The 19,188-nt window shown below is 34.0% G+C and overlaps 1 protein-coding gene across 2 annotated transcripts in view; it reads left to right on the forward strand.

Moving 5' to 3' along the window:
• LOC111425984 (Dipeptidyl peptidase 10) overlaps nucleotides 1-19,188 on the forward strand; it is a 77,436-nt gene that overhangs the window by 56,242 nt on the left and 2,006 nt on the right. For both annotated transcript variants that reach the window (XM_023060346.2, XM_071197347.1), the window contains 10 exons: nucleotides 6,064-6,277; nucleotides 7,229-7,323; nucleotides 7,880-8,007; nucleotides 8,068-8,279; nucleotides 11,608-11,878; nucleotides 12,048-12,171; nucleotides 12,938-13,167; nucleotides 13,231-14,007; nucleotides 14,068-14,225; nucleotides 14,274-14,485. In XM_023060346.2, coding sequence (XP_022916114.1) covers nucleotides 6,064-6,277; nucleotides 7,229-7,323; nucleotides 7,880-8,007; nucleotides 8,068-8,279; nucleotides 11,608-11,878; nucleotides 12,048-12,171; nucleotides 12,938-13,167; nucleotides 13,231-14,007; nucleotides 14,068-14,225; nucleotides 14,274-14,485 — 2,421 coding nt within the window. The remainder of the gene's footprint in view (nucleotides 1-6,063; nucleotides 6,278-7,228; nucleotides 7,324-7,879; nucleotides 8,008-8,067; nucleotides 8,280-11,607; nucleotides 11,879-12,047; nucleotides 12,172-12,937; nucleotides 13,168-13,230; nucleotides 14,008-14,067; nucleotides 14,226-14,273; nucleotides 14,486-19,188) is intronic.

Here is a 19,188-nt window from a genome sequence, read left to right on the forward strand (position 1 = left end):
TTCTTTTCGACGTGTTTAGTCTTCTGTCGGAAGTATGTAAACTTCTACCAGAAGTGTTTCGTATTCTACTAGCCTTCTTCATTCTTCTAGTCTTCTGCATACAATATGGTATAGCTTTTAGCACATAGGATCTACCGTATTATAAGCGGTATCTAATATTCTATCAGCAGTATTTAGATGTTTTCCAGTGGTATTTAGTCTTCTGCAGACAGTAGTATACTTTTTAGGTAGTACCTACTATCCGTGCAAAAAGTCAAGACCCCTCACTTTAGAGATCGGTATCTTCGAAACTGCTTGATGGAAAAAGTTGCGGTAAAGTTTATTGTAATCAGTGAACATTTCTGCGTATCACATATTCATTTGGAAATTTTCGAGTCCACGGTTTTTCTTTTATCGCGAGTTAAGTGATAAAAGTACCGGATTTTTGAGAGTGCCAACAACTTTGTCTATTTTGCAATTTTTTTTCTCCAAAACTATTTGACGAAAAAATTTGATTTTTTTCAAATTTGAACTGGTGGTAAACCGATGTGTTTTTAATACGGGGCAATTTTATTTTTTCGATATTTCATATAGTTTCGCGGAAAATTTCGGTTTATTAGAATGCGCTTATTTCGAAAACAACTTGGCAGATTTCAACGCGGTTTTTACCAAAATATGTCAAATAACGTCGGTTATCGGATTCCGTTATGAGTTTTTCAAAATTAGGGCTCCCTAATTTTTTAAGATCGATTTAATGGAATTACACATTAAAGAGAAACAGAAATAAGCTATGCGGGGACAGGAAGGTTCCGTCCAATCGGAACAGATGTTCTACAAACAAGATCTAGCCTATCATTAGCACTATGTAATCATCTGCCAATAGGATTTAGATGTTTTTCGTCAATATTTGGTCTTCTGCAGATAATAGTAAATTTCTGCAAGTATAATCTATACCTGTCAGCAGTATCCGATCCTTTAACAGCGGTATCTAGACTCCTAGATGCAGCAAGTGATATCTATCAGCAGAATCTGAGGTTAATATTTCATTAACAGTATCCAACATTCTGCAAACAGTATTTTGTCTTCTATTAACGCCTTCTAGTCTTTCATCAACAGTCCAGTTTTCTACCAACAGTATCAAGCTTTCTACAAGCAAGGTCTATAGTATTATTAACAGCATTTAGGCTTCAGCCAGCAGTATATAGTTATCTGTAACTAATGGGTAGTCTTTTGCAAGCATTATTTAGGTTTCTATCAGAAGTATCTAATCTTCCATTAGCCGTATTTAATCCTGTATCAGTAGTATCCAGTGTTCTGTAAACAGTATCTTGTTTTCTATAAGCGCTAGGTAGTTTTTCATTAATAGTCTAGTCTTCTGAAATAGCATCTAGCTTTACGCAAACATGATCTAGCGTATTTTAGCAGTATTTGGACTTGTACCAACAGTATCTAGTCTTCTGAAAGTAGTAGATGATTTAGTCGATTTAAGTGTCTAATTTTCCGAGCTCAGAAGAGTTTATGAACCAGCTCTCTCGGTAATATTTATAAATAGAGGACTAACTTCAATCTCATTAGGATTTATTGCAAAATCAAATAATATATTTATGAACAACCATTAATCACTGTAATGGTTATCATGATTCAGACCGGAATGCATAAACATTGTGTACAACGGAAGTAGCAGAACAAATTTGGAATTCACTTCACCATCACCTACAAGAGATAAATCTCATGATTCTCATGATCTCATGATAATTTCAACAATCAATATTTCATTTTTAATAGTTATGTCTCATAAGTTTGTATCTTCAAAATTAAAACCTGGATTTCTGAGGTATTAAATGATTAGTATTTTTATTGTTCTATAAAATAGAAATTGATAAAACAAATTTAATCTTTTTTAATTATTTTGTTATGTTGTATTAAGCTGTTTTAATGAGATGATAAAATCTACATCGTCCCCGAGTGCCGCCCAATATAGCTGCGCTACCGACAAGTCCTAGGGGAATAATCCGACACTATCTGTATATACTTGTGCAAAGTTCGGGTTTACTTCACAACATTATTAAACCGTAATGTAAAAGAATATAAAAATAACTATCATGTGAGAGAGACTTAATATCAAACTTTGTATTACAGTCTACATTTCTGCAATTATCTTATACATAACTACAGCACCATAAAGTTCAACGTGTCATATGCCTGAAGTTAAGTCATTAAGCAAGATAATGGAACTGAAATTACAATGTGTATATAACTTGAGATAGATCGTGTATACGGTTAGAATCTTCTCTCTTACAATAAAGCAGTAATTGATTAGAAATATAAATGCAAAAGTCACGCATGGAACGTACCTTAAATTAAATATTATTGCCGTAGGAAGACACGAACGTTCAATATTCAATTTGATTTAGGAGACGGTTCAACTTCTCCCCATCAAATTAATGGTAATTACTGAAACTTCGAGTCATGTTACGTAACAGTCGACTAATTGATTCGGTTTTATTTTCGGTGCCAAAGTAATAATTCAACTCCTATATACACTTCGTAGAATCCTGTTCATTTCCGAGACTCTTGAAAATGATAATTAATTTTACTCGCGGTCAATGAAATTCGAGCACAAATCGAAATTGCTCCACGAACACGTAATTTGATTCCGTGAATTCCACCAAGCTAAGTATTGAGACTGAGTAAAGGAATTCGTTATGGCATATAACGTGAGGTAAAAATTTAGATTTAATTTTTTTCAATCGCAATTCTTGGTAATGAAGCAAACAAACCTTGTTTGCAAATTGATGTGGTTTTGTTGCCCCAAAATAACGAAAAAACACACTAGAACTAGCTTGGTCATTTCGATCATCAGTTGAACATTACGGGATAAATGGGGCAGCAGTAAATTGAACTGCAGTACGAAAAGCTGGTGCACAAAAAAAACTGAAACAACAGCTGAATTGAAGCCGTCGACTGACAGGCGAACCTAAATTGGCTCGGCTTTGTGCGAAACATGTGGCAACAAACTGTGATTCAATCTCTATAGTTCTCTATTAAACGTGAAGAGAATCTTTCAGATTCAATTAAACCGGATATTAAGTAATGATTTTTATATGAAACGAAAATCTAAACTTTGTAGTTTTAGAAAATGCATATTAATTAATGGGTATTATTAAAGTATTGGGATAAATCATAAATAAGAAATCGGTAATTTTCGTCATTATTTGAATTGAATTAATATTGAGTTAACATTGAAAAAGTTCAAAAAGTCGTTGTGACTTTATTTATGGATACTAAGTAATGATATTTATATCAAATTAAAGCTTAAACTTTACGCTTTTAAACAAAACATATTAATTAAAAGGTTGGATTATAAAAATATTGCGGGAAACAACAAATACAAAATGTGTAATTTTGAACACAACCTAACACCGAATAAAAATTCAAGAAATTCAAATAATCGCAGTGGCTTTATTTATGGATATTAAATCATGACTTTTATATCAAATTATAGCCCAAACTCTCTACTTTTGGAAAATATATATTAATCAATAGGTTGGATAATAAATATATTGCGATAAATTGTAAATAAGAAATTTATAACTTTGGTCATCACCTAATTTAGAACATAAATTGACTAGATTCAAAAAATCACAGCTATTTTATTTATGGATATTAAGCCATGACTTTTATATCAAATGAAAGTCCAAACTCTCTACTTTTGGATGATATATATTAATCAATAGGTTTGATCACAAATATATAGCGATAAATAACAAATAAAAAATCTTTAATTTTGGTCATCACTTAATTTGAACAATAATTGACTAAATTCAAAAAATCGCTGTGACTTTATTAATAGATATTAAGCCATGATTTTTATAGCAAATTATAGCCCAAACTCTCTACTTTTGGAAAATATATATTAATCAGTAGGTTGGATCATAAATATATTGTGATAAACAAGACGTAAAATATCTGTAATTTTGTCATCACCGAATTTGGAACAAAAATTGACTAAATTCAAAAAATCACAACGACTTTATTTATGGATATTAAGTAATGGTATTTATACCAAATTAAAGCCCAAACTCTCTACTTTTGGAAAATATATATTAATTAATAGGTTGGATTATAAGTATATTGCGATAAACTACAAATAAGAAATCTACAATTTTTGTCATCACCTAATATGGAACAAAAATAGACTAAATTCAAAAAATCACAGCAACTTTATTTATGGATATTAAGTCATGACTTTTATATCAAAGTAAAGTCCAAACTCTCTACTTTTGAATAATATATATTAATCAATAGGTTTAATCACAAATATATAGCGATAAATAATAAATAAAAAATATTTAATTTTGGTCATCACCCAATTTGGAACATAAATTAACTAAATTCAAGAAATCACAGCGACTTTATTTATGGATATTAAGCCATGACTTTTGTATCAAATTAAAGCTTAAATTCTCTTCTTTTGGAAAATATATATTAATCAGTAGGTTTGATAATAAATACATATATTGCCATAAATAACAAGTAAGAAATCTGTAACTTTGGTTATCACCTAATTTGGAACAAAAATTGAAGAAATTCAAAAAATCACAGCGACTTTATTTATGGATCATGGTTTTTATATCAAATTAAAGCCCTAACTCTCTACTTTTGGAAAATATATATTAATCAATAGGTTGGATCATAAATATATTGCTATAAATAAATAAGAAATCTGTAACTTTGGTCATCACCTAATTTGGAACAAAAATTGGCTAAATTCAAAAAATCACAGCTACTTTATTTATGGATATTAAGTAATGGTTTTTATACCAAATTAAAGCCCAAACTCTCTACTTTTGGAAAATGTATATTAATTAATAGGTTGGGTTATAAATATATTGCGATAAACTACAAATAAGAAATCTACAATTTTTGTCATCACCTAATATGGAACAAAAATAGACTAAATTAAAAAAATCACAGCAACTTTATTTATGGATATTAAGTCATGACTTTTATATCAAAGTAAAGTCCAAACTCTCTACTTTTGGATGATATATATTAATCAATAGGTTTAATCACAAATATATAGCGATAAATAATAAATAAAAAATCTTTAATTTTGGTCATCACCCAATTTGGAACATAAATTATTAACTAAATTCAAGAAATCACAGCGACTTTATTTATGGATATTAAGCCATGACTTTTATATCAAATTAAAGCCTAAATTCTCTTTTTTTGGAAAATATATATTAATCAGTAGGTTTGATAATAAATACATATATTGCCATAAATAACAAGTAAGAAATCTGTAACTTTGGTTATCATCTAATTTGGAACAAAAATTGAAGAAATTCAAAAAATCACAGCGACTTTATTTATGGATCATGGTTTTTATATCAAATTAAAGCCCTAACTCTCTACTTTTGGAAAATATATATTAATAGGTTGGATCATAAATATATTGCTATAAATAAATAAGAAATCTGTAACTTTGGTCATCACCTAATTTGGAACAAAAATTGGCTAAATTCAAAAAATCACAGCTACTTTATTTATGGATATTAAGTCATGGTTTTTATATTAAATTAAAGCCCAAACTCTCTACTTTTAGAAAATATATATTAATCAGTAGGTTGGATCATAAAAATATTGTGATAAACAACAAATAAGATATCCGTAATTTTCGTCATCACCTAATATGGAACAAAATTGAAGAATTTCAAATAATCGCTGCATCTTTATTTATGGATATTAAGCCATGACTTTTATATCAAACTAAAGCCCAAACTTTTTACTTTTGGAAAATATATATTAATTGATAGGTTGCATCATAAATATCTAGCTATAAACAACAAATAAGATATCTACCATTTTTATCATCACCTAATATGGAGCAAAAATTGATAAAATTCAAAAAATCGCTGTTGACTTTATTAATGAATACTAAGCAATAATATTTATATCAAATTAAAGCATAAACTCTCCTTTTTTGAATAGTAAATATTAACTAACACTTTGGATTACAAAAATATTGTAATAAATCATAAATAAGCAATCTATAATTTTTTTCTCGTTTTATTTTAGGAGTTGGTGTCCAGCAATACAAACCAACGTAACTGGCGAGGCATCCTTATTGCTCTCCTTGTCATCGTGGTCGTTTTGGCGCTCATTGTAACTTCCGTGGTCCTGTTGACGCCGCCGGATGAAGGTCCTCGCGTAAAAGGGACGCGATTCAAACTCCAAGACATTCTTAGTCACGACTTTCAGCCCCTGAGGTTTAACGGCACGTGGGTTTCAGGTTAGTGGAAAAAGTTTTCCGTAGAGGCAGAACGATTGCTAAGTACTAACACGAAGTAACTTAACGTCACGAAAATTTTCCCAACTTTCAATGTAATAAAATACTTGAAGATAAACTCGTGAATAACTCCGTTTCGATTCGATGGAAATGCGTGCGCATTCTTTGGATTAAAACTAAATAATTCATTTTCTCGCAGCCTGAAATATTCCACCATCAAGCGAAATAGCCCTGTAAGGTCGTGCTAATTTATTGAAATACTACGGTACGTGGACGGTTCAAAACCGTAAATGTCACGGAACGTGGGTGGGACTTAAATTGTATTATCGAGAAGGTTACCTTTCGAAATGCGGTCGCTTTGCTGTGCGATCCACTGCGACGAAACCCGCTGACACAGAATATGTCACAAACAAGGGTTTTGTAAAGTTCGCGTATGCGGTAAAATTGTGAGGTGAACCATTTTTATTTCAGAATATTGATTAATATAAAAATTATTAATGATACATGTATCTAATTTAATTAAATTTTGAACAAAATTGTGTCAAAGTTATAATTTAACATAAAAGTTTCAGGAACGAAAAGCATTTTCAACTTGTCGTCTTATTTTACCAGAAAAACTCATGAACACTGCGCAAAAAATTAATTTGTAGCCGACATTCTCCCCTTATAGCTAGCTTTAAATCTGTCCATTGCGGGTGAAATGTTAGCAGACAACTTGGACATTCAGATTAGGAGATTACAGGATTACCTTCTCCGTGATATAAGAAAAAGGTAAAAAATGTTTTTAGTACATTTTCACGAATTCAGCAGAAACGGCTGGGACATCGAGTCTCCCCGAGTAGAACTTTCGTAATTAGCTTGGATTTACATAATCAAATATTCCTTTGTGCCACTAAATCCGCCGGCTTTTGAGCTTGGAGATAAATATTTCTTGATAAGTATCTCTTATTTCAGATGAAGAGATCATCTTTAAAGATCAGTGGGGTGGCATTAGCCTTATGCATATCGGCAATCTTACCATCAAACCTTTAATGTCAAACCACACTTACGTAAGTAACGTTTATACCTTTTTTTGTTAACTCGAATCTAGAAACTTTCGTAACTCGCCGAAAGAATATTTTATGAACACTCAATATAAAAAATTTATGACCAAAACTTTCGGACATAAAACATCACATCCATTATATTAGATTGCTCTTTGTCGATAAATTGTACCACTTTATACTTATATGATTTTTTTTATTCAAAAAGAATATTGTGTTGTTTTCACAATATCAGTTCGTATTTTCGCTTAAAATACCTTTTCGCAACCGAGAGAACTCGGCGAACGCTTTACTGAAACATCCCACCAGTTTAATCATTGATTTAAACTTCACCGAGTGTAACAGGTGCTTGCTGGATGACCTAAATAAGGTCCCATTTCAGACGCTAGGCAGCCAAGCCGTCTGGCGAATACAGACGAACTCCTTTACATATTCATTTTTACGACTTCTATTTCTACCTTAACCGGGGCCGTAGTGTCCGAAGAGTAAACGTAAAAGTTTCTACATTTCAAAAATTTACTTTCCACGCTTCCATTTTCATATTAAACTTGGAAACTTTCAGAGTCGACTAAACGCGGTAACATTCCAATTGTCCCCCGATAAGAAGTACTTATTATTGGCGCAGAACGTACAGAAATTATTCAGGCACTCTTACCTAGCTCAATATGTGGTATACGACATTCAGACTGGGTAAGATGATTTTATTTTATTTATATATTATAATCCTTTACGATTTCTTACGCTTTTTAGAAACGACTTTCCACTTCGACCATCGCCTGAAGTGGATGAACATCCATTCTTGCTTCTCGCCATGTGGGCTCCTCGAGGAGAAGCTCTTGTTATGGTTCAGAATTATGATATTTATTACAGACCGGCACCACTCTCACATATTGGATACAGAGTTACAAATACTGCAGTTCCTGGTGTGGTTAGTCATGGTGTTCCAGATTGGCTATATGAAGGTATCATAAATCTTAATTTAGCTTAAATAATCATACAACTCACTCTGTCACTTTATACGATTGTGTTATCTAATTTAATGTTATTTTAATTAAAATGTTATTAATCTTTCAACACATAATTTCTGATGATAGCTGAGTGCCGAAACTAGTAAAACTAAAAGTAAATTAATTAATCCTTTCGTTCCCAAATTAATTCCACTATGTGGTAGCCATATAATTACCATAGAAAGGAAGGAAGGAAAGGGTTAAAGACCTTTTAATGTTCTTAAAAATTAAATGTTGTGCCAGTGTTATAATACGCTGAAGAAAAACAGCTTGCATGATGGAGATGCGGTTAAAGAATTACTTTAGATTGGCATGGAAAAAGGAAAGCCGAAATGGAGCTGGAATGAGATGGCTGCTAGGTTGCTGTCAGAAAGAGGAAACAGTTGGAATGAAGCAAGAAAGATCAATTTATTTTAGTTGTTGCACAAATGGAGAAAAAGAACACTAATCCTTTCCCGCTATTTTGTGTAGGTTTATTTTAAAGAGAAAATCTTTGACAACAGAGAACTTATAGCTTGTATGATAATAGTAGCTTAGGACATACAAAAAACTTCTGTAGCAGATGAACAAGATGTGTTGATCCAATGAAAACTACAAATAACAAAGGTTGTGAGGTTTACAATTTAAAAGAGCTCCAGTCCAGCTGTAAATCCATCTGTCACTGGTAATAATAACACACAAGAAGCTGCAAGAGCATCCACGTCTGCTTAAACAGAAGCAACAAATAAGTTGAACTAAAAAAAGAAATCTGCAGCAAGCAAACAAGCTAGGTTCAGACTACTCATCCAAGTGAACCCAAGTGCTCAAGGAGGTACAACGTTAATCATAAAACATAATATACAACACTTCCAAGGAGAAGAGATCAGAAAGTATGAAATGCAAACTACCATAGTTATACAAGTATGCTTACATATTAACCGCAAGTCACTAAATGACTCAACAACAATACAAAGAATTGTTTACAAAAATAGCCCTGGTATTTATAACGCCTGGTATATTGCTGACGGCTATTAATGTCACAAACTGTAATCATGACTCAAGTGGTGAACCCACTTATTGGCTCACTGACAATAATAAGGTACCGGACCCGCTGGACTCCTTCACCTCAGGCTTAAAATCATATTGAACATACATACACGCAAGTCTCTGTATTCTATTTAGTGCGGTAGTGGCGGTAACCTGTAAGGTTTTAGATCATACTACTGCACCATTTGGGTGACAAACCCCATGTCTTCCCAATCGCCCTTCGGCACTGGCCAAACGCGACACTAGCTTTCTTTACTCTATTATCTAGATGTGACTTCCACGATAGTTTGCTATCCAGAGTGATACCCAGATATTTAACCTCTTTAGAGCTTAAACAAAACTGATCTTTCCCTATCTACCTAACATTAAACAACAACCATAACCTCGCCCAACCTTATAACCCGCAGATCATTGACACTGGTAAACAAAACTAACCTTACTCTCGGGATTATTGACCGTAAAAAGAAAGCAAGTAAATAATAATTAATGTATCAATTAATAATTTCATCAATTATTACTTATTAAAAGAAACTGCCAAGAAAAGCAAAATAAATCAACATGTTGGCATACTTGTTGCTTCAAGCGTATGTTTCTCAAGGAGAGTTTAGAGTGCTACAGTCTACATTCAAACCGATCTTGGATCTGGTTCCAAAAGACACTGTCTTACGACCACTCTTTTATCTACCATATTCTGCAGATATTTCAATTTCAAAAGATACAGTACTTGGCACTTTACTGATCACACAGTTGTTGAAAAAACTGCAAGTAGCAGACAGCAAAATTTATAAATGAAGTAGAGATTTGAAAATACAGCAGAATAACTGTGTCTCTTAGAGGATGCTCCATTCCTCAAGCAGAATCAACAAAATATCGCGATCTCCACTTTGATAGCAGACTAAACTGGAAGATCTGGCATCATGATCAGATTAGACTCAGAACTAGACAAACGAATTATAGTCAAAACAAATTTCTTAGATTGATTACCAATGCTTATAGTTATGTAACCAATTAAAAACTGCATGATTTCGAAATCAAATGGGTCTAAGAAAGATTACTGCGACATTCCAACGTTGAAGCCATTCAGTTCCTGGATAATACCCAGGCACTTACAAAATTGAAGAAAATTAAACCTCACGAACATTTATAGTATCAAAACTAAATTTAGTGTGAGTAAAATTTAATCTTGGGAAAATGTAAATTGATGCATTTAGCCCTCATTCGTTTTGCTTGTTATTCAGGTACAACTCACTACTATCCGTGCCAAGAGTCTAGGCCCTTCACTTTAGAGATATCTTCGCAACCGCTCGATGAAAAAAATTGCGGTAAAGTTTGATGTAATCACTAAACATTTCTACGCAACAAAATAGGTATATCAAATAATTGCGTTTGTACGATTCCGTTATATGTTTTTCAAAGTTATGTTTCTCTAATTCCTTTAGAACAATTTTATTTAAGCTAATTATAAATTAAAAAGAAAGCATCCAATCCGGCTGGTGTCTATTCCAGACAGGACGCCGCGCCTTTATTTACTTACATAAAGAAATAAAGGCGCGACGTCCAGTCTAGAACACAGTCTCTTCTGTTTGGACGGAACCCTCCAATGATTACAAGAAACTATACCGCAATTTTTTTCATCGATCGGTTTCGAAGATATCAATCTGTAAAGTGAGGAGCCTTGACCTTTGGAATGGATAGTAGTAATAAATTATTTGTAAATTGTAAAAAGAGTACTAAGTATTTTTTAACTTCGTTTTAAGAACTTTCATTTATAATAAAATATAAGCTGAATGAATTCTAAAATTTTCTCTAACGCTTTTCACAAAATAAGTTTGATAAATTTCCAACCGCGTAATTTTATAGTTTCGCAATGAGCTGAATATAGATAATGTAACTTCGAATCCATCAAACGAACAAATAATTAAAATAATGTGTTTATAATTAATTTCATTATGTTAATAATTTAATACAATTTCTCTCGAAATACATTATAGAACCTCATTACCCACAAACCACAAATATCGATAAATTTTCAATCTCAACAACATCCATTAATAATATTACATTAATTAAATAGGTTATTATAACAAATTTATATATTATGAGAAAATCTTTTACATATACCCTACATTTGAAACTCATATTGTAACGCTTGGTATTCAAGTGCTAACGTTGCAGATTCCACTTATCCTAGCAAAATCGCCTGTAATAGCCACATCGGTATGCCAAACTCGACTCACAAATCTATATTCGCTTGCAGAGGAGATCCTCGGCGTTAACAGCGCAATATGGATGTCGAGTGATGGCCATATGCTGGTATTTGCCTCTTTCAACGACACACTGGTCGAAGAACTGCGGTTTCCGTGGTATGGATCGCCAAACGAAGGCAGATTATATCCGGACATTCGATCTTTGAGGTACCCAAAGCCGGGGACGAGAAATCCACAGGTCAAGTTGACCGTGGCCGATCTTGCGGATCCCCACAACATCCGGATGAAAGAGGTTAAGCCGCCGTCTCCGCTTCACAACATGTACGTAACTGATTATAAAACAATATCAAGGTTCGTCCGTGCATAATTAAACATCTTATTATCAAGTTAGTGCTTTAAAGTTTTGATTAACATTTTTACGCAAATTGTTTTAAAAACTATTCATGAATTTAACTATAAAATTGTAGCGCTTTGGTTACTTTGTTTTTAGGGAGTATTACTTCACTGCTGTTTCGTGGATTAGTTCGACTGAAATTTCTGTGGTTTGGTTAAATAGGGCTCAAAACTTTTCTCTCGTTTCTGTCTGTAGAACACCGATGTGGCATTGTCAAGAGGTAAGTTAATAAATTCGAAAAAAATGTACTCTTTGGTACTCAAATTTACGATATAACTCGTACAGTAAAGTTCCAAATCTCCCGATAGAAAGGTACACGCCTGTATACTTGGAATAAAAGGATTACAACCCTGGTCGTTCAATATTTATGACTAATAAACACGCCAAGAGCCGTTAGATGGAAATTACGTTAGATATCAACGACGTTTAGATTACGCACCCTTTTCGAACACCCCTATTTAAGTGTTCGTATTTTGAATACAAAAGATTTTATTATAACCGTAACTTGGATTAAGGCTATGGATTAAGATTAAAGTTAAGTAACCAATTAATACAAGCTATTAATAAATGGAGACATAATATTCCAACAGCGGGCAATCCATGAATAACCTATTGATTTCATGGTTAAATCGACATGTGACCCATTTCCTTTGTCTATTGAATCGTCGTCATAAAAAATTCAATCTTGCCATTCTTTTTGACTTTATCATTTTTCTTCATCACTTTAGTTATCTTAATAGTGTACCTAATTTTCACATAAAGTGAAGAAGTTAGTGAGTATTATTAAAATGGATTACCGTAATTAACTTGGCGATTACATCGCGAACACAAAATGCCATGCACGAAACATACTACTTTACAATTACTACGAATAAATTAGGCATAAAATCTTACGTGTTTAGTGTGATAAAGATTTCGGCGACATGCAAATGAAAATTTTAGGAATTCCTCGTACTATTTTTACAACCTCATTTTTATTCATGTAGACTCAAAGGGTGTCAGGTGATGGAAAAGGATGGGTTGATATGGGCGACAGTCCTCTATTTGGAAGTGATAGTACCAACTACATCACGGTTGCACCAGTCAGAGACGGACCAGCAGGATATTTTAGACATGCAATATCTGTTAATATCCCTAAGAGGAGGGTGGCACCTTTAACGCACGGAAGATTCGAAGTATCCAGAATCTTAGCTTGGGATCGACAAAACGATGTAATGTGAGTTTTAATTACGTTTTAAAATCCAAGTTACAATTTATAATTATTACGAGCATTCTACAGTTATTTTCTCGGAATACCCGAAGGAAAACCAGGTCAACAACACCTTTACAGAGTAGCCTCAATGCCTCCTAGGCACGGCGCACCACTTCAACAACCAATTTGTTTAACGTGTGTGGCAGAACCTACACCCACAGAACCACCGTTTTATTTTTACGATCATGAATTCGCCGTAAAAAATCGACCCAAATCAGAAGAATGGCCGGAAGGTGAAGATGCCGATGAATACACCACCCCAACTCCAAGAAGAAGAAGAAAAAAACCAAAAGAAGTGAGAATAGAAAGACCTTGTTTATTCCACAACGCTATTTTCAACCCAATTTCGTCCAGTCATTACGTTTTGGAATGTTTAGGGCCGGGAGTTCCGACGAGTAGTTTGTATCAAGCAACTATTCCAACACCAAAATTGTTAATGGTGTTACAAAATAATAGTTTGCTAAGAGAGCGTTTAGAAAAAATGGCTCTCCCGCAAATAAAAACATTTCCCGTTCGAATATCAGGTGGTTTTCAAGCTCATGTTCGATTACATTTACCTCCGGGACTAAGGGAAGAAGAAATCACACGTTATCCTTTAGTGGTTCAAGTGTATGGAGGTCCGGGAAGTCAATTAGTTACCGAACGATGGAGAATCGATTGGAACACCTATTTGGCTGGTAATAAAGATTTTATAATTGCTCAGATTGACGGGAGGGGTTCCGGCGGCCAGGGACATGAATTACTACATAAAGTTTATTACAAATTGGGTTCCGTGGAAGTTGCTGATCAGCTGGAAGTCACCGAGTAAGTTCCCTATATTGATTGAAATAGTTCGAATTTAGTTGGGAGATATTTGATTTTCAGGTATTTGAAAGACACCCTGCACTATATCGACAAACGGAGAGTCGCTGTTTGGGGATGGAGCTATGGAGGTTTCGTGGCTGCTCTTGCACTTGCTAGTCCTAGAAATGTTTTTCATTGTGCCATTGCGGTAGCTCCAGTAACAAATTGGAAATTATACGGTAAAAAATTAATCATATAGATATTTTTTATTTACGTGTGCTGTTTAGATTCGGCGTATACCGAACGTTATATGGGATTTCCTAACGTAACTGATAATTATAAAGGTTATGATGAAGCCGATGTGAGTAAAAAGGCGGAACAACTAAAAGATAAAATGTTTTATTTGGTGCATGGTACGGCGGATGATAACGTACACCTTCAACAATCGATGGCCTTAGTTAAAGCGCTAGCGGAAGCAGGAACTCTTTTTAGGCAACAGGTACGGTTTCGTGTCAAGTAGAGTAGAACGCCAATTACGTTAATTACGATTTTCGATTGAAATTTATTTTACACAAAATATAGCAAATTATAAACTATTACTTAGGTTAAGCTTAATCTTAACACCACCTAAATATTTTCAAAATCGTATTTCCTTAATTTCTTTGTCTTAAAAACATTCTATTAAGATTGTTACATAGATGAAGGACATTTCCGAAGTTGCGAAGATGTTGGTTTAGTGAACATGGTTTGGGTTAAGTTAGCTTCAATTAGCTAGCTGGTGACCTTAGGTTAACTTTAATATTGCCGACAATAATTATGCTCTATGGGGTAATGTTGCCTACGAGTTTTTGTGTTGCTGATTCTGGTGAGGATAGCTTTGCATCAATTTGTTTTCTTTTCTTTTCTTTGATTACTTATCTCAATTTGGAGTGGTGTAGTTTGCGACCGCACTGGAACTTAGAGTGACATAAGGATGAATCTTTGAAGATTCATGATGGTCGTATCAGGATCAGAAGAAGACAGTAAATTTTCTGTTACGAAACATATGAAGCTAATTGTGGACACTAAGGTATGAGGTGCTATAAGTTATGAAGTAGGTCTCGTTCGATTTCGATTAGATCAAAACCAATATGAACTCCCAGTAAAATATGACTGAGATGGTAGAATTAATAATAATAATAACATCTTCCACAAACTCTACAGCACTATAGACTGCTATGAATACAACATTTCAAGAGAAAGTTGACCATCTGTTACAAGCGATGCCACGAAAGCATCGGGAAAGCGCTTTATTAGTTGAACGTTTCTGCCAAGTTTGAAAATTCTACCCCTTCTTAGTGTTGCAATTCCCATACCACTTAGTATATACAGGTGCGCAGAATGACCTCGCCGATTTGGTAAGCTCATAAAAATCAAACCAAGCAAGATACAAGAAAAATGTTTTTATTTCTAGAAAGTATACATAATCTAGTTTTTGATTAACCTGCTTTAAAAATAACATCACTTAAATGGCGATCTTCATTGGTATAAATACACTGACTTAGTCTATTCTGGTAATTTTCAACAAGCAACTTCTTGAGATATTGCCTCTTTAAAAGCTCCCAAAGTTTTAGGATGTTGCTGGTATACCTTGCATTTCAGGTCAATTACAAGGAGTTAAGTCGGAAGAATGCAAGGAAATGAGACGTCCAGAAAATTTTACTCTTAAAATCCCGAGGGTTCGACGAGATGTGAGGGATGTCGCACCATCCTATTGGACCCATACACTTTCCTGTCCATGTTCTTCAAAAAGATCACCCAATCTAGGCCTGAGAAAATTCTCGAGATTACCGTTACAGTAACTCCGTTTTCTTCAAAAAAGTACTGACCCCACACACCAATCTCAAACACAGCACATCACACTGTAACCTTAGGACTGTGTAGTGGTCGTTGGTGAGGGTGCCGAGGGTTATTGTCTGCCCAATATCTGAAATTTTGTGAAAAAATGAGCTCATCATTGCGGCGAGGAGTGTTTTTAAGTTCTTGACACAAACTGTACGGGTTTCATTACCTCTTTCGTTCAGTTCTTGTGCAATCGCAATTTTGTAAGGATGGATTTTCAGTTCTCTGTGCAAAGTTCTCCGAATATTTTGATCCTATAACCGTAGAGCAGCCGCATGTTTCCGTGCAGAACGCTGTGGAGATTGATTAACCGAAGCTCTCACAGTAGCCACATTTTCCGGTCCTGTTGCAGTTCGAGGACTTCCAGTAGATTTAAGTTTTAATGCACTACTTGTTTATCTAAAGTTTGTCACCCAATTACGCAGTTTTTTTTATCGGGAATTTTTGATATTGGCCAGTCCGGGGGTATGTACGGTTGCAAAATTGGTTGGGTTGGGTTGAATTGGGTTGGTAGGAGATTGCCTATATCTAGGTTAATGATTTTGAAGTTAAAATTGGATATTACTGTGGTTACTTTTATATTGTTGTTGATTTTCGAAATCTTGCGCTGCTATCAGCGATGGACTAGGGATGGTCAGAAATGTCGTATAAAAGAAACCAAGAAGAAAAGACTCGCCATCTTCAACTTATGGTAACAAGAGACCGATTATCCTATAACGAAAGTCGTCCTATAACCTTTCAAACGATTTACTGCAAAATCAGAGCTTTAAGTTATAATCATATAGGCCACATTTTGTAAGGGTAATACAAAACTGTTCAACACCAACCGCAAGTTTAGAGTGGTATAGTGTAATGTGCAGCAGAAGTTTTCGGATGTCGTCCGAGTTAACGTCAAGAAATACCAATACAAATTTCTTTTTGTTGTTTAGAATGACTATTTCTTTAGACTCTTTTCTTATTCTAATCTTACACTATTCGTCTTCTAGGGGATTTTCGGCATTGAGCTGTTTTATCGCTCGGTCTCAATAATACACAGTCTTATTGGGTTTTTTGTGTAAAAATAAAAAGATCAGTTTCTAAGAGTGTAGAGTAGTTATATAACTCAAGTACCATTTCGGGTCTGGTTCATGTTGAACATGTCAGTCTTTTATTGTTAGAGATCCGAAGTACAAGGGCGTGGTTATATAACTCAACTCTGTGATGCAAAACTGTCACATTTGTACGCAAAGTTAATGCACCCGAGCAAATGTGATCTCTTATGCCGCAAAACCGATGGCGCTGTCAGGTCTAGGCATGGCACGATAAGATCTGGCTGAGTTTGATTTTGCACGGCCCGTCGCGTGCAAACTTGTATCTTCGCATGCGTGTTATTCAAATTTGTTTACGAAATGGCTGTTCGTAAGCAAGAAGACGTTATGCGTGAATTTATAAGTATATACCAAAGAAATAGATACTTGTCTTTCAAAAGGGACAACTAGTGGATATGTGGATAGAAATAAAAAGGATGAAAGGCTGGTAGTGGAAGTTTTTAAGCAAATATCAGCCATTCTACAATTTTCAGACTGTCGATTCTCACAATGTTCAAGTGAATAATGTATCCTATTATTTTTAAATAAAGAACTGTAGAAAGCTTTATCTATTTTATTTATTCGTTGAGTAGGGTTAAAATACATAAGGACACTATACATGATAACGAAACAGTATCATATAAGTGCATCTTCAAAATTAAAATTCCCCTATTCTTGATATGTAACACGATCATGTTGCCAAGGCACGAGTCCATTATCAATAAAGTACCTTACAAAACGTTCTCGGACATATTTTACATCCATGCGCAAATAATTCCTATAGTGGAGATACTGGATACTGGAGAATACTGGTTCCGTTTTTTTCAGCCAATTTTTACCCATTTTGAGCTCTTCCCTTCTTTCTTCTTCTTCATTATTATAGTATTACATTCATTATAGTTAAGAAGTCGCAACTCACTATGTAACTGATACAAAAATTGATAAGTAAATTTGAACCATGTGTTCCATCATTTTCATTTCTCATTTGCTCGCATGCAAACATGCTTTAGTTTTGCATCACCGTGTATGGGCCTCTTTAAGTCTAACGTAAACATAACAAACACAAAAAAACATTCTATACAATTTTCGTAATGGTCATATTATAATAGGATGCGCCTGCATTAGAACCTAGAGTAGCATAGAGTACTAGAATTATTGCATATATATCTTGCATTGCGTGTAGTTGTATATTTTTTTGAGTAAGCCAACAAGTTTGTCGAGGTTGGGATTAAATTTTGAAAACAGAAAATCTAAATGAGCTAGCACAAATTTTTATTGCAATCAGAGTTCTCATTACATTATTACCCAACAACATCGTCACATTTTCATTACGTCTTCTTATGGCTGATAACTATCTGATTATTGTAGGTTGACATCTGTAGTCCATGACCATCCATGATGGCCACAACTTTTCTTTTTTATGTCACAATGCTTGGGTCATAAATTTTATTTGTCACTTCAGTTCGAAATTGATGTGGTTGCCAGCTCCAACCCCCCTTATCTCTTAATGGAATGGATCTTCAACACGATCTTTTCACATCGATTTCATGAAAAACTATCTACCCATGCCAAATAGATAACGCTGTTAAAATGATTTCGATCCACCAATATCAATCCCTAAGCCGGCATATGACTAACTTTCTTCCTTTTGATGTTTTTGATCTAGTAACTAAATTTGTCATAATTTACTTTTCCTTAATTATACACAATAAATTGGTGATATTACCAATAAATACTTTTACAAGCTTTCTAAGTCAGGAGATAATCGTGGTGATCGATACAATAATCACCAACATTCTCGCATTCAATTCTGACTATGGTTTCTCTAAGATTGGGTTTCCAAAAATATATTACAAAGATCTGCAACAAGGGGTGTTGATTGTTGTTGTATTGGCTGGTGACCATTTCAGAAGTATTTTTCTGCATGAAATCCAAATCCCCTCGGTGTTGATTGTGATTGGATGCAAATCAGAATCCGAGCTCAGAATTGAACTATCACGTCAGGATTTTGAGATATTTGAGGATATGTACAAGAAAAATGGATTTTTTTGCAACTTTTGAAGCTATGTGTGAGACGCATAATATTATTTTGCTGTATTCTATCTATTTTATCATATAGTACTATCCTTACCCTTCAAAATGTATTCTCGAATGGTGCTGTACGATTTTTCCATTATAAGTTATGGCAATTTTAAAATGATGTAATGAGTTGGAATGAGAAAAGGTAGTTCCAGGAGCAAGGAGATTTCTCTCT

Source organism: Onthophagus taurus, chromosome 7 (assembly GCF_036711975.1).
Source record: "Onthophagus taurus isolate NC chromosome 7, IU_Otau_3.0, whole genome shotgun sequence".
NCBI classification, from domain to species: domain Eukaryota; kingdom Metazoa; phylum Arthropoda; class Insecta; order Coleoptera; family Scarabaeidae; genus Onthophagus; species Onthophagus taurus.